The 15,000-nt window shown below is 48.9% G+C and overlaps 1 protein-coding gene across 3 annotated transcripts in view; it reads right to left on the minus strand.

Moving 5' to 3' along the window:
- The window catches only part of slc8a3 (solute carrier family 8 member 3), a 181,188-nt gene that overhangs the window by 3,773 nt on the left and 162,415 nt on the right, over positions 1-15,000 (minus strand). For 2 of the 3 annotated variants that reach the window (XM_046367518.1, XM_046367516.1), the window contains 2 exons: positions 13,898-13,997; positions 3,014-3,099 (listed from right to left, as the gene is read on the minus strand). In XM_046367518.1, coding sequence (XP_046223474.1) covers positions 3,014-3,099; positions 13,898-13,997 — 186 coding nt within the window. The remainder of the gene's footprint in view (positions 1-3,013; positions 3,100-13,897; positions 13,998-15,000) is intronic. The other variant, XM_046367517.1, reaches the window with a different exon arrangement.

The raw sequence follows: 15,000 nt of genomic DNA on the forward strand, positions 1-15,000 counted from the left end.
CTTCCAGAAGTTGTCTCTAACCTCTCTGAGAACTGACCTTCCAGAAGGTGTCTCTAACCTCTAATCTCTCTGTCAACTGACCTTCCAGAAGGTGTCTCTGATCTCTGACCTCTCTGTCAACTGATCTTCCAGAAGGTGTCTCTAAGCTCTAACCTCTCTGTGAACTGACCTTCCAGAAGGTGTCTCTGACGTCTAACCTCTCTGTCAACTGACCTTCCAGAAGGTGTCTCTAACCTCTCTGTGAACTGACCTTCCAGAAGGTGTCTCTGACCTCTAACCTCTCTGTGAACTGACCTTCCAGAAGATGTCTCTAACCTTTAACCTCTCTGTGAACTGACCTTCCAGAAGGTGTCTCTAACCACTAACCTCTCTGTCAACTGACCTTCCAGAAGGTGTCTCTAACCTCTAACCTCTCTGTGAACTGACCTTCCAGAAGGTGTCTCTAACCTCTAATCTCTCTGTCAACTGACCTTCCAGAAGGTGTCTCTGACATCTAACCTCTCTGTCAACTGACCTTCCAGAAGGTGTCTCTAACCTCTCTGTGAACTGACCTTCCAGAAGGTGTCTCTGACCTCTAACCTCTCTGTGAACTGACCTTCCAGAAGATGTCTCTAACCTTTAACCTCTCTGTGAACTGACCTTCCAGAAGGTGTCTCTAACCACTAACCTCTCTGTCAACTGACCTTCCAGAAGGTGTCTCTAACCTCTAACCTCTCTGTGAACTGCCCTTCCAGAAGGTGTCTCTAACCTCTAATCTCTCTGTGAACTGGCCTTCCAGAAGGTGTCTCTAACCTCTAACCTCTCTGTGAACTGACCTTCCAGAAGGTGTCTCTAACCTCTAATCTCTCTGTCAACTGACCTTCCAGAAGGTGTCTCTAACCTCTCTGTGAACTGACCTTCCAGAAGGTGTCTCTGACCTCTAACCTCTCTGTCAACTGACCTTCAAGAAGGTGTCTCTAACCTCTCTGTGAACTGACCTTCCAGAAGGTGTCTCTGACCTCTAACCTCTCTGTGACCTGACCTTCCAGAAGGTGTCTCTAACCTCTAACCTCTCTGTCAACTGACCTTCAAGAAGGTGTCTCTAACCTCTCTGTGAACTGACCTTCCAGAAGGTGTCTCTGACCTCTAACCTCTCTGTGAACTGACCTTCCAGAAGGTGTCTCTGACCTCTAACCACTCTTTCAACTGACCTTACAGAAGGTGTCTCTAACCTCTAACCTCTCTGTCAACTGACCTTCCAGAAGGTGTCTCTAACCTCTAACCTCTCTGTCAACTGACCTTCCAGAAGGTGTCTCTGACCTCTAACCTCTCTGTGAACTGACCTTCCAGAAGGTGTCTCTAACCTCTAAGTCAACTGACCTTACAGAAGGTGTCTCTAACCTCTAACCTCTCTGTCAACTGACCTTACAGAAGGCGTCTCTAACCTCTAACCTCTCTGTGAATTGACCTTCCAGGTGTCTCTGATCTCTGAACTCTCTGTCAACTGACCTTTCAGAAGGTGTCTCTAACCTCTAACCTCTCTGTGAACTGACCTTCCAGAAGGTGTCTCTGACCTCTAACCTCTCTGTGAACTGACCTTCCAGAAGGTGTCTCTGACCTCTAACCTCTCTGTGAACTGACCTTCCAGAAGGTGTCTCTAACCTCTAACCTCTCTGTCAACTAACCTTCCAGAAGGTGTCACTAACCTCTAACCTCTCTGTCAACTGACCTTCCAGAAGGTGTCTCTGACCTCTAACCTCTATGTGAACTGACCTTCCAGAAGATGTCTCTGACCTCTAACCTCTCTGTGAACTGACCTTCCAGAAGGTGTCTCTAACCTCTAACCTCTCTGTGAACTGACCTTCCAGAAGGTGTCTCTGACCTCTAACCTCTCTGTCAACTGACCTTCAAGAAGGTGTCTCTAACCTCTCTGTGAACTGACCTTCCAGAACGTGTCTCTGACCTCTAACCTCTCTGTCAACTGACCTTCCAGAAGGTGTCTCTGACCTCTAACCTCTCTGTGAACTGACCTTCCAGAATGTGTCTCTAACCCCTAATCTCTCTGTCAACTGACCTTACAGAAGGTGTCTCTAACCTCTAACCTCTCTGTCAACTGACCTTCCAGAAGGTGTCTCTAACCTCTAACCTCTCTGTGAACTGACCTTCCAGAAGGTGTCTCTAACCTCTAACCTCTCTGTCAACTGACCTTCCAGAAGGTGTCTCTGACCTCTAACCTCTCTGTGAACTGACCTTCCAGAATGTGTCTCTAACCCCTAATCTCTCTGTCAACTGACCTTACAGAAGGTGTCTCTAACCTCTAACCTCTCTGTCAACTGACCTTCCAGAAGGTGTCTCTGACCTCTAACCTCTCTGTGAACTGATCTTCCAGAAGGTGTCTCTAACCTCTCTGTGAACTGACCTTCCAGGTGTCTCTAACCTCTCTGTGAACTGACGTTCCAGAAGGTGTCTCTGACCTCTAACCTCTCTGTGAACTGACCTTCCAGAAGGTGTCTCTAACCTCTCTGTCAACTGACCTTCCAGAAGGTGTCTCTAACCTCTCTGTGAACTGACCTTCCAGAAGGTGTCTCTAACCTCTAACCTCTCTGTCAACTGACCTTCCAGAAGGTGTCTCTAACCTCTCTGTGAACTGACCTTCCTGAAGGTGTCTCTGACCTCTAACCTCTCTGTGAACTGACCTTCCAGAATGTGTCTCTGACCTCTAACCTCTCTGTCAACTGACCTTCCAGAAGGTGTCTCTAACCTCTAACCTCTCTGTGAACTGACCTTCCAGAAGGTGTCTCTGTCCTCTAACCTCTCTGTCAACTGACCTTCCAGAAGGTGTCTCTAACCTCTCTGTGAACTGACCTTCCAGAAGGTGTCTCTAACCTCTAACCTCTCTGTCAACTGACGTTCCAGAAGGGGTCTCTAACCTCTCTGTGAACTGACCTTCCAGAAGGTGTCTCTAACCTCTAACCTCTCTGTCAACTGACCTTCCAGAAGGTGTCTCTGAGCTCTAACGTCTCTGTGAACTGACCTTCCAGAAGACGGTGAGGAAGTGCATGACGTAGTCGAAACATGACGGGAGACGCTCTTCACCAGAGTCTTCCTCATCCTCGTCTCCTAGGGACAAGGGAGGGAGGAGCGGGGGAGAGGAGGGAAGAGAGAGGGTAGAGGGAAGGATAGACGTGTGATGGAGTGATGAAGAGGAGCAGGTATTGGAAGGAGGTATAGGGACAGTGAAGGGAGAGATGATGGAGTGATAGAAGAGTAATACAGAATGGAGGGATTGTGATGGAGGAGGGGGACAGAATGGAGGGATTGTGATGGAGGAGGGGGACAGAATGGAGGGATTGTGATGGAGGAGGGGGACAGAATGGAGCGATTGTGATGGAGGAGGGGGACAGAATGGAGGGATTGTGATGGAGGAGGGGGGCAGAATGGAGGGATTGTGATGGAGGAGGGGGACAGAATGGAGGGATTGTGATGGAAGAGGAGGAGGACAGAAGAGAGGGATTGTGATGGAGGAGGAGGACAGAATGGAGGAATTGTGATGGAAGAGGAGGACAGAATGGAGGAGGAGGACAGAATGGAGGGATTGTGATGGGGGAGGACAAAATGGAGGGATTGTGATGGAGGAGGACAAAATGGAGGGATTGTGATGGAGGAGGAGGAGGACAGAATGGAGGGATTGTGATGGAGGGGGACAGAATGGAGGGATTGTGATGGAGGAGGAGAGAATGGAGGGATTGTGATGGAGGAGGACAGAATGGAGGGATTGTGATGGAGGAGGAGGACAAAATGGAGGGATTGTGATGGAGGAGGAGGAGGACAGAATGGAGGGATTGTGATGGAGGAGGAGGAGGACAGAATGGAGGGATTGTGATGGAAGAGGAGGAGGACAGAATGGAGGGATTGTGATGGAAGAGGAGGAGGACAGAATGGAGGGATTGTGATGGAAGAGGAGGAGGGCAGAATGGAGGGATTGTGATGGAAGAGGAGGAGGACAGAATGGAGGGATTGTGATGGAAGAGGAGGAGGACAGAATAGAGGGATTGTGATGGAGGAGAAGGACAGAATGGAGGGATTGTGATGGAAGAGGAGGACAGAATGGAGGAGGAGGACAGAATGGAGGGATTGTGATGGGGGAGGACAAAATGGAGGGATTGTGATGGAGGAGGACAACATGGAGGGATTGTGATGGAGGAGGACAGAATGGAGGGATTGTGATGGAGGAGGAGGAGGACAGAATGGAGGGATTGTGATGGAGGAGGACAGAATGGAGGGATTGTGATGGAGGAGGAGGACAAAATGGAGGGATTGTGATGGAGGAGGAGGAGGACAGAATGGAGGGATTGTGGTGGAGGAGGAGGAGGACAGAATGGAGGGATTGTGATGGAGGAGGAGGACAGAATGGAGGGATTGTGATGGAGGAGGAGGAGGAGGACAGAATGGAGTGATTGTGATGGAGGAGGAGGAGGACAAAATGGAGGGATTGTGATGAGGATGAGGAGGACAGAATGGAGGGATTGTGATGGAGGAGGAGGAGGACAGAATGGAGGGATTGTGATGGAGGAGGAGGTGGACAGAATGGAGGGATTGTGATGGAGGAGGAGGAGGACAGAATGGAGGGATTGTGATGGAGGAGGAGGACAGAATGGAGGGATTGTGATGGAGGAGGGGGACAGAATGGAGGGATTGTGATGGAGGAGGGGGACAGAATGGAGGGATTGTGATGGAGGAGGAGGAGGGCAGAATGGAGGGATTGTGATGGAAGAGGAGGGGGACAGAATGGAGGGATTGTGATGGAGGAGGGGAGGACAGAATGGAGGGATTGTGATGGAAGAGGAGGGGACAGAATGGAGGGATTGTGATGGGAGGGGGACAGAATGGAGGGATTGTGATGGAGGAGGGGGGACAGAATGGAGGGATTGTGATGGAGGAGGGGGGACAGAATGGAGGGATTGTGATGGAGGAGGGGGACAGAATGGAGGGATTGTGATGGAAGAGGAGGAGGACAGAAGAGAGGGATTTTGATGGAGGAGGAGGACAGAATGGAGGAATTGTGATGGAAGAGGAGGACAGAATGGAGGAGGAGGACAGAATGGAGGGATTGTGATGGGGGAGGACAAAATGGAGGGATTGTGATGGAGGAGGAGGAGGACAAAATGGAGGGATTGTGATGGAGGAGGACAGAATGGAGGGATTGTGATGGAGGAGGAGCACAGAATGGAGGGATTGTGATGGAAGAGGAGGAGGGCAGAATGGAGGGATTGTGATGGAAGAGGAGGAGGACAGAATGGAGGGATTGTGATGGAGGAGGAGGAGCACAGAATGGAGGGATTGTGATGGAGGAGGACAGAATGGAGGGATTGTGATGGAGGAGGAGGACAAAATGGAGGGATTGTGATGGAGGAGGAGGAGGACAGAATGGAGGGATTGTGATGGAGGAGGAGGAGGACAGAATGGAGGGATTGTGATGGAGGAGGAGGACAGAATGGAGGGATTGTGATGGAGGTGGAGGAGGAGGACAGAATGGAGTGATTGTGATGGAGGAGGACAAAATGGAGGGATTATGATGAGAAGGAGGAGGACAGAATGGAGTGATTGTGATGGAGGAGGAGGAGGACAGAATGGAGGGTTTGTGATGGAGGAGGAGGACAGAGTGGAGGGATTGTGATGGAGGAGGAGGACAGAATGGAGGGATTGTGATGGAGGAGGAGGAGGAGGACAGAATGGAGTGATTGTGTTGAAGGAGGAGGAGGACAGAATGGAGGGATTGTGATGGAGGAGGAGGGGGACAGAATGGAGGGATTGTGATGGAGGAGGAGGGGGACAGAATGGAGAGATTGTGATGAAGGAGGAGGAGGACAGAATGGAGGGATTGGGATGAAGGAGGAGGACAGAATGGAGGGATTGTGATGAAGGAGGAGGAGGACAGAATGGAGTGATTGTGATGGAGGAGGAGGAGGACAGAATGGATGGATTATGATGGAGGAGGACAGAATGTGATGGATTGTGATGGAGGAGGACAGAATGGAGGGATTGGGATGAAGGAGGAGGACAGAATGGAGGGATTGTGATGAAGGAGGAGGAGGACAGAATGGATGGATTATGATGGAGGAGGACAGAATGTGATGGATTGTGATGGAGGAGGACAGAATGGAGGGATTGGGATGAAGGAGGAGGACAGAATGGAGGGATTGTGATGAAGGAGAAGGAGGACAGAATGGAGTGATTGTGATGGAGGAGGAGGACAGAATGGATGGATTGTGATGGAGGAGGACAGAATGTGATGGATTGTGATGGAGGAGGAGGACAGAATGGATGGATTGTGATGGAGGAGGACAGAATGTGATGGATTGTGATGAGGAGGGGGAGATAGGAAAGAGGAATGACATCAAGGGGAAGGAAGAGAATCATTTTAATTTATTACACATTGAGTAATATTTCATAACAGCAGATGGTTGTATTTCATAGTTCCGTCCTGTTTTTCAGTGTGTTTAATCTACTCTAACAGGAACATAGACTCATACCTCAACAGAGGTTGGTCGCCTGACAAGTACTGTGAGTGAATGGCCCAGTTCCCCACGGCCAACATCAGGCCTCCATGGAGGGTAGCTGGGCAGGGGGCTAGGTGGGACGCAGAGCCGGGTGCTGGCAGGAGGTTAGAAAGGCCTAGGTATATGTAGGTGGGTGCTGGCAGGAGGTTAGAAAGGCCTAGGTATATGTAGGTGGGTGCTGGCAGGAGGTTAGAAAGGCCTAGGTATATGTAGGTGGGTGCTGGCAGGAGGTTAGACAGGCCTAGGTATATGTAGGTGGGTGCTGGCAGGAGGTTAGACAGGCCTAGGTATATGTAGGTGGGTGCTGGCAGGAGGTTAGACAGGCCTAGGTATATGTAGGTGGGTGCTGGCAGGAGGTTAGACAGGCCTAGGTATATGTAGGCAGAGTGGTGGGTGCTGGCAGGAGGTTAGACAGGCCTAGGTATATGTAGGCAGAGTGGTGGGTGCTGGCAGGAGGTTAGACAGGCCTAGGTATATGTAGGTGGGTGCTGGCAGGAGGTTAGAAAGGCCTAGGTATATGTAGGTGGGTGCTGGCAGGAGGTTAGAAAGGCCTAGGTATATGTAGGCAGAGTGGTGGGTACTGGCAGGAGGTTAGACAGGCCTAGGTATATGTAGGTGGGTGCTGGCAGGAGGTTAGAAAGGCCTAGGTATATGTAGGTGGGTGCTGGAATGATTCAAAGTGGCAGGTCATGTGAGGGACATACATTTTTCAGCGTGGAGCTCATTAAATAATACAGAGAGCCATTTGGGATGAAATATTTGAACAGCAAAGTGACAGAGGGAGGCCTTCCAGGAGTTGACTGTGTGGAGCTAAAGAGACTGCAGAGGAGCGGTGGTATAGGGAGAAATGTCTCCTCTCCGTGGCTAAGGAAAGTCTAGCCGTCTTCTCTACATCGCGTCCGTCTCCGAGGTCTCCTCTCCGTGGCTAAGGAAAGTCTAGCCGTCTTCTCTACATCGCGTCCGTCTCCGACGTCTCCTCTCCGTGGCTAAGGAAAGTCTAGCCGTCTTCTCTACATCGCGTCCGTCTCCGACGTCTCCTCTCCGTGGCTAAGGAAAGTCTAGCCGTCTTCTCTACATCGCGTCCGTCTCCGACGTCTCCTCTCCGTGGCTAAGGAAAGTCTAGCCGTCTTCTCTACATCGCGTCCGTCTCCGACGTCTCCTCTCCGTGGCTAAGGAAAGTCTAGCCGTCTTCTCTACATCGCGTCCGTCTCCGACGTCTCCTCTCCGTGGCTAAGGAAAGTCTAGCCGTCTTCTCTACATCGCGTCCGTCTCCGACGTCTCCTCTCCGTGGCTAAGGAAAGTCTAGCCGTCTTCTCTACATCGCGTCCGTCTCCGACGTCTCCTCTCCGTGGCTAAGGAAAGTCTAGCCGTCTTCTCTACATCGCGTCCGTCTCCGACGTCTCCTCTCCGTGGCTAAGGAAAGTCTAGCCGTCTTCTCTACATCGCGTCCGTCTCCGACGTCTCCTCTCCGTGGCTAAGGAAAGTCTAGCCGTCTTCTCTACATCGCGTCCGTCTCCGACGTCTCCTCTCCGTGGCTAAGGAAAGTCTAGCCGTCTTCTCTACATCGCGTCCGTCTCCGACGTCTCCTCTCCGTGGCTAAGGAAAGTCTAGCCGTCTTCTCTACATCGCGTCCGTCTCCGACGTCTCCTCTCCGTGGCTAAGGAAAGTCTAGCCGTCTTCTCTACATCGCGTCCGTCTCCGACGTCTCCTCTCCGTGGCCAATGGAAAGTCTAGCCGTCTTCTCTACATCGCGTCCGTCTCCGACGTCTCCTCTCCGTGGCTAAGGAAAGTCTAGCCGTCTTCTCTACATCGCGTCCGTCTCCGACGTCTCCTCTCCGTGGCTAAGGAAAGTCTAGCCGTCTTCTCTACATCGCGTCCGTCTCCGACGTCTCCTCTCCGTGGCTAAGGAAAGTCTAGCCGTCTTCTCTACATCGCGTCCGTCTCCGACGTCTCCTCTCCGTGGCTAAGGAAAGTCTAGCCGTCTTCTCTACATCGCGTCCGTCTCCGACGTCTCCTCTCCGTGGCTAAGGAAAGTCTAGCCGTCTTCTCTACATCGCGTCCGTCTCCGACGTCTCCTCTCCGTGGCCAATGGAAAGTCTAGCCGTCTTCTCTACATCGCGTCCGTCTCCGACGTCTCCTCTCCGTGGCTAAGGAAAGTCTAGCCGTCTTCTCTACATCGCGTCCGTCTCCGACGTCTCCTCTCCGTGGCTAAGGAAAGTCTAGCCGTCTTCTCTACATCGCGTCCGTCTCCGACGTCTCCTCTCCGTGGCTAAGGAAAGTCTAGCCGTCTTCTCTACATCGCGTCCGTCTCCGACGTCTCCTCTCCGTGGCTAAGGAAAGTCTAGCCGTCTTCTCTACATCGCGTCCGTCTCCGACGTCTCCTCTCCGTGGCTAAGGAAAGTCTAGCCGTCTTCTCTACATCGCGTCCGTCTCCGACGTCTCCTCTCCGTGGCCAATGGAAAGTCTAGCCGTCTTCTCTACATCGCGTCCGTCTCCGACGTCTCCTCTCCGTGGCTAATGGAAAGTCTAGCCGTCTTCTCTACATCGCGTCCGTCTCCGACGTCTCCTCTCCGTGGCTAAGGAAAGTCTAGCCGTCTTCTCTACATCGCGTCCGTCTCCGACGTCTCCTCTCCGTGGCTAAGGAAAGTCTAGCCGTCTTCTCTACATCGCGTCCGTCTCCGACGTCTCCTCTCCGTGGCTAAGGAAAGTCTAGCCGTCTTCTCTACATCGCGTCCGTCTCCGACGTCTCCTCTCCGTGGCTAAGGAAAGTCTAGCCGTCTTCTCTACATCGCGTCCGTCTCCGACGTCTCCTCTCCGTGGCCAATGGAAAGTCTAGCCGTCTTCTCTACATCGCGTCCGTCTCCGACGTCTCCTCTCCGTGGCTAAGGAAAGTCTAGCCGTCTTCTCTACATCGCGTCCGTCTCCGACGTCTCCTCTCCGTGGCTAAGGAAAGTCTAGCCGTCTTCTCTACATCGCGTCCGTCTCCGACGTCTCCTCTCCGTGGCTAAGGAAAATCTAGCCGTCTTCTCTACATCGCGTCCGTCTCCGACGTCTCCTCTCCGTGGCTAAGGAAAGTCTAGCCGTCTTCTCTACATCGCGTCCGTCTCCGACGTCTCCTCTCCGTGGCTAAGGAAAGTCTAGCCGCCTTCTCTACATCGCGTCCGTCTCCGACGTCTCCTCTCCGTGGCTAAGGAAATTCTAGCCGCCTTCTCTACATCGCGTCCGTCTCCGACGTCTCCTCTCCGTGGCTAAGGAAAGTCTAGCCGTCTTCTCTACATCGCGTCTGACTCTCTCTCTCCTTCTGCTCCGATGTCCCGATGTCTCCGATGTCTCCTATGTCTCCTTCTGGCGCCGATGTCTCCTTCTGGCTCCGATGTCTCCGATGTTTCCGATGTCTCCTATGTCTCCGATGTCTCTGATATCCCCGATGTCTCCTTCTGGCTCCAATGTCTCCGATGTCTCCGATGTCTCATTCTGTCTCCGACGTCTCCGATGTCTCCGATGTTTCCGATGTCTCCGATGTCCCCGATGTCTCCGATGTTTCCGATGTTTCCGATGTTTCCGATGTTTCCGATGTCTCCGATGTCCCCGATGTTTCCGATGTCTCCGATGTTTCCGGTGTCTCCGATGTTTCCGATGTCCCCGATGTTTCCGATGTCTCCGATGTTTCTGATGTGTCCGATGTTTCCGATGTTTCCGATGTCTCCGACGTCTCCGATGTTTCCGACGTCTCCGATGTTTCCGATGTCTCCGATGTTTCCGATGTTTCCGATGGCTCCGATGTCCCCGATGGCTCCGATGTCTCCTTCTAGCTCCGATATCTCCGATGTCTCCGATGTTTCCGATGTTTCCGATGTCTCCTTCTGGCTCCGATGTTTCCGATGTCTCTGATGTCTCCGATGTCCCCGATGTCTCCTTCTGGCTCCGATGTCTCCGATGTCTCCAATGTCTCCTTCTGTCTCCGACGTCTCCGATGTTTCCGATGTCTCCAATGTCTCCGACGTCTCCAATGTTTCCGATGTTTCCGATGTCTCCTTCTGGCTCCGATGTCTCCGATGTCTCTGATGTCTCCGATGTCCCCGATGTCTCCTTCTGGCTCCGATGTCTCCGATGTCTCCAATGTCTCCTTCTGTCTCCGACGTCTCCGTTGTTTCCGATGTCTCCGATGTTTCCGATGTCTCCGATGTTTCCGATGTCTCCGATGTTTCAGATGTCTCCGATGTTTCCCATGTCTCCTTCTGGCTCCGATGTCTCCGATGTTTCCGATGTCTCTTTCTGGCTCCGATGTCTCCGATGTCTCCTTCTGGCTCCGACGTCTCCAATGTTTCAGATGTCTCTTTCTGGCTCCGATGTCTCCGATGTCTCCTTCTGGCTCCGGTGTCTCCTTTTGTCTCCGATGTCTCCTTCTATCTCCGATGTCTCCGATGTTCGGAACGCTTTCTGGATGTTGTATCATTTGTAGTCCGTTGTCGTGACAGCACACAAGCAAGTGTTGTTGACGTTATTATATATTTTGTTTTACATATTACTAAAGCTATTAAGATCAGCTCAAACGTAAATACAACGTTAAAAGGCAACATGTTTGGTTGGTACTCTTAGTGTTACATTGCCTTATATCCTTAACTTAATTCAATGTTCTGGGAACCTTTAAATAAAGTTTTTTTTATTTTTACAACATTAAGGGAATGTCCTCTGCAACCTAACTTAAACATTGTATGAATGTCATCACAACTGACCATCTCTTTTAAGGTAACCACACTGTTCCCAGACGCTAATTACATGTCTGGGAACCTTTTATTAAAGAACTCAGAATGGCTGTTCTGTCAACATTCTGTCAACATTCTGTCAACATCAAAAGGAATGTTTTGTGTCCTCTGATACAAAACATTATCTGAATGTCAGCACAACTGGACAGTTTTAGTGTTTATCTCTTTGCGTATCCCAACAATGTTCACAGAACCTAAATAAAATGTTTTAGGAACTTTTTAAAAATAATGTAAAAATGTGTTCTGGGAACGTTCTTTCAACATCAGTTGAATGTTATTTTCACTCTAAAAGAAACAAGGAAACCATTTTTTGTGTTTTTTTGGGGGGAACACATCTTTCGTGACGTCCCTACAATGTTCCCAACAGACGGTTCCCAACAGACGGTTCCCAACAGACGGTTCCCAACAGACTGTTCCCAACAGACTGTTCCCATCAGACGGTTCCCAACAGACGGTTCCCAACAGACGGTTCCCAACATATGGTCCCCAACAGACGGTTCCCAACCGACTGTTCCAACAGACGGTTCCCAACAGACGGTTCCCAACCGACTGTTCCCAACCGACGGTTCCCAACAGACGGTTCCCGACATATGGTTCCCAACATATGGTTCCCAACAGACGGTTCCCAACAGACGGTTCCCAACAGACTGTTCCCAACAGACTGTTCCCATCAGACGGTTCCCAACAGACGGTTCCCAACAGACGATTCCCAACATATGGTTCCCAACAGACGGTTCCCAACAGACGGTTCCCAACAGACGGTTCCCAACAGACGATTCCCAACAGACGGTTCCCAACAGGTTCCCAACAGGTTCCCAACAGACTGTTCCCACAATGTAAATGAAAAATTCTGTTTAAAGAGCAGATGAAATTTGTTCCAGGAACATTCTTGTAACATCAGGGGAATGTCTTTTTTTGCACCCGAAAATAAATGAATCATCCACCGGGACAGTTTTACTGTTGTGGGAACAAAGGATAATAACCTAGATTGAACAACAACAAAAACACACTATAACATATATACATATAGAACATATATACACATAGAACATATATACACATAGAACATATATACACATAGAACATATATACACATAGAACATATATACACATAGAACATATATACACATAGAACATATATACACATAGAACATATATACACATAGAACATATATACACATAGAACATATATACACATATAGAACATATATACACATAGAACATATATACACATAGAACATATATACACATAGAACATATATACATATAGAACATATATACACATAGAACATATATACACATAGAACATATATACACATAGAACATATATACACATAGAACATATATACACATAGAACATATATACACATAGAACATATATACACATAGAACATATATACACATAGAACATATATACACATAGAACATATATACACATAGAACATATATACACATAGAACATATATACACATATAGAACATATATACACATAGAACATATATACACATAGAACATATATACACATAGAACATATATACACATAGAACATATATATTATAATATATAACAATCAAAACTCAACGATCAAAGATCCATGTTTTTTGTCACAATATAGATATATATTTTTAAAATATCCTCTTTCTCTGAGTGCTCTGATCGCTACCTGGCTCCCCTAATACCCAACACAATACTGTCTAATGTATAAAACCTGTAAAACATGGTGAACGATTACGATCACAATGTATCGACCATTTTCCTCTTCTCCTTTACATGACGTCCACTAGAGTGGGACCTGTGCTGTGTGGAGGAGGAGCTGGTGTTTACATGTGCTGTGTGGAGGAGGAGCTGGTGTTTACATGTGCTGTGTGGAGGAGGCGCTGGTGTTTTTCTGTACTGACTGGTCTAGGAGCTGGTGTTTACCTGCACTGACTGGTCTAGGAGCTGGTGTTTATCTGTACTGACTGGTCTAGGAGCTGGTGTTTACGTGCACTGACTGGTCTAGGAGCTGGTGTTTACCTGTACTGACTGGTCTAGGAGCTGGTGTTTACCTGCACTGACTGGTCTAGGAGCTGGTGTTTACCTGCACTGACTGGTCTAGGAGCTGGTGTTTACCTGTACTGACTGGTCTAGGAGCTGGTGTTTACCTGCACTGACTGGTCTAGGAGCTGGTGTTTACCTGTACTGACTGGTCTAGGAGCTGGTGTTTACATGCACTGACTGGTCTAGGAGCTGGTGTTTACCTGCACTGACTGGTCTAGGAGCTGGTGTTTACCTGCACTGACTGGTCTAGGAGCTGGTGTTCACCTGTACTGACTGGTCTAGGAGCTGGTGTTTACCTGCACTGACTGGTCTAGGAGCTGGTGTTCACCTGTACTGACTGGTCTAGGAGCTGGTGTTTACCTGCACTGACTGGTCTAGGAGCTGGTGTTCACCTGTACTGACTGGTCTAGGAGCTGGTGTTTACCTGCACTGACTGGTCTAGGAGCTGGTGTTCACCTGTACTGACTGGTCTAGGAGCTGGTGTTTACCTGCACTGACTGGTCTAGGAGCTGGTGTTCACCTGTACTGACTGGTCTAGGAGCTGGTGTTTACCTGCACTGACTGTGATAGCCTCCATGAACTGTTGTCTCCAGGAGTTGGTGCCCACCACCAGAGCCAGGTTCGTCTTCTTGATCAGCTTGTCGACTGTGTTCTGAGGGAAAAGGCACATAGGAAATACACTCAGGCTGCATCCCAAATGTACCCTATTCCCAATCTAGTGCACTATTTTTGTCCAGAGCCTTGGAGGCTCCCTTGGTGGGCCATGTATTTAACAGATTATTATAGCATCTCAGTTTGGACCAATCTGGTTACAGCTGGGGGTTGGCTTATTATTATTATTACAGTTTGGACTATACCAATCTGGTTACAGCTGGGGGTTGGCTTATTATTATTATTACAGTTTGGACTATACCAATCTGGTTACAGCTGGGGGTTGGCTTATTATTATTATTATTACAGTTTGGACTATACCAATCTGGTTACAGCTGGGGGTTGGATTATTATTATTATTACAGTTTGGACTATACCAATCTGGTTACAGCTGGGGGTTGGATTATTATTATTATTACAGTTTGGACTATACCAATCTGGTTACAGCTGGGGGTTGGCTTATTATTATTATTATTACAGTTTGGACTATACCAATCTGGTTACAGCTGGGGGTTGGATTATTATTATTATTACAGTTTGGACTATACCAATCTGGTTACAGCTGGGGGTTGGCTTATTATTATTATTATTACAGTTTGGACTATACCAATCTGGTTACAGCTGGGGGTTGGCTTATTATTATTATTATTACAGTTTGGACTATACCAATCTGGTTACAGCTGGGGGTTGGCTTATTATTATTATTATTACAGTTTGGACTATACCAATCTGGTTACAGCTGGGGGTTGGCTTATTATTATTATTATTATTACAGTTTGGACTATACCAATCTGGTTACAGCTGGGGGTTGGCTTATTATTATTATTATTACAGTTTGGACTATACCAATCTGGTTACAGCTGGGGGTTGGCTTATTATTATTATTATTATTACAGTTTGGACTATACCAATCTGGTTACAGCTGGGGGTTGGATTATTATTCATTGACCTGGGAAAATAAGGGTTAAATAAAATAGGGAATAGGGTGCTATTTCATACTCCGG

The sequence above is a fragment of the Oncorhynchus gorbuscha genome, linkage group LG10 (assembly GCF_021184085.1).
Source record: "Oncorhynchus gorbuscha isolate QuinsamMale2020 ecotype Even-year linkage group LG10, OgorEven_v1.0, whole genome shotgun sequence".
Classification (NCBI taxonomy): domain Eukaryota; kingdom Metazoa; phylum Chordata; class Actinopteri; order Salmoniformes; family Salmonidae; genus Oncorhynchus; species Oncorhynchus gorbuscha.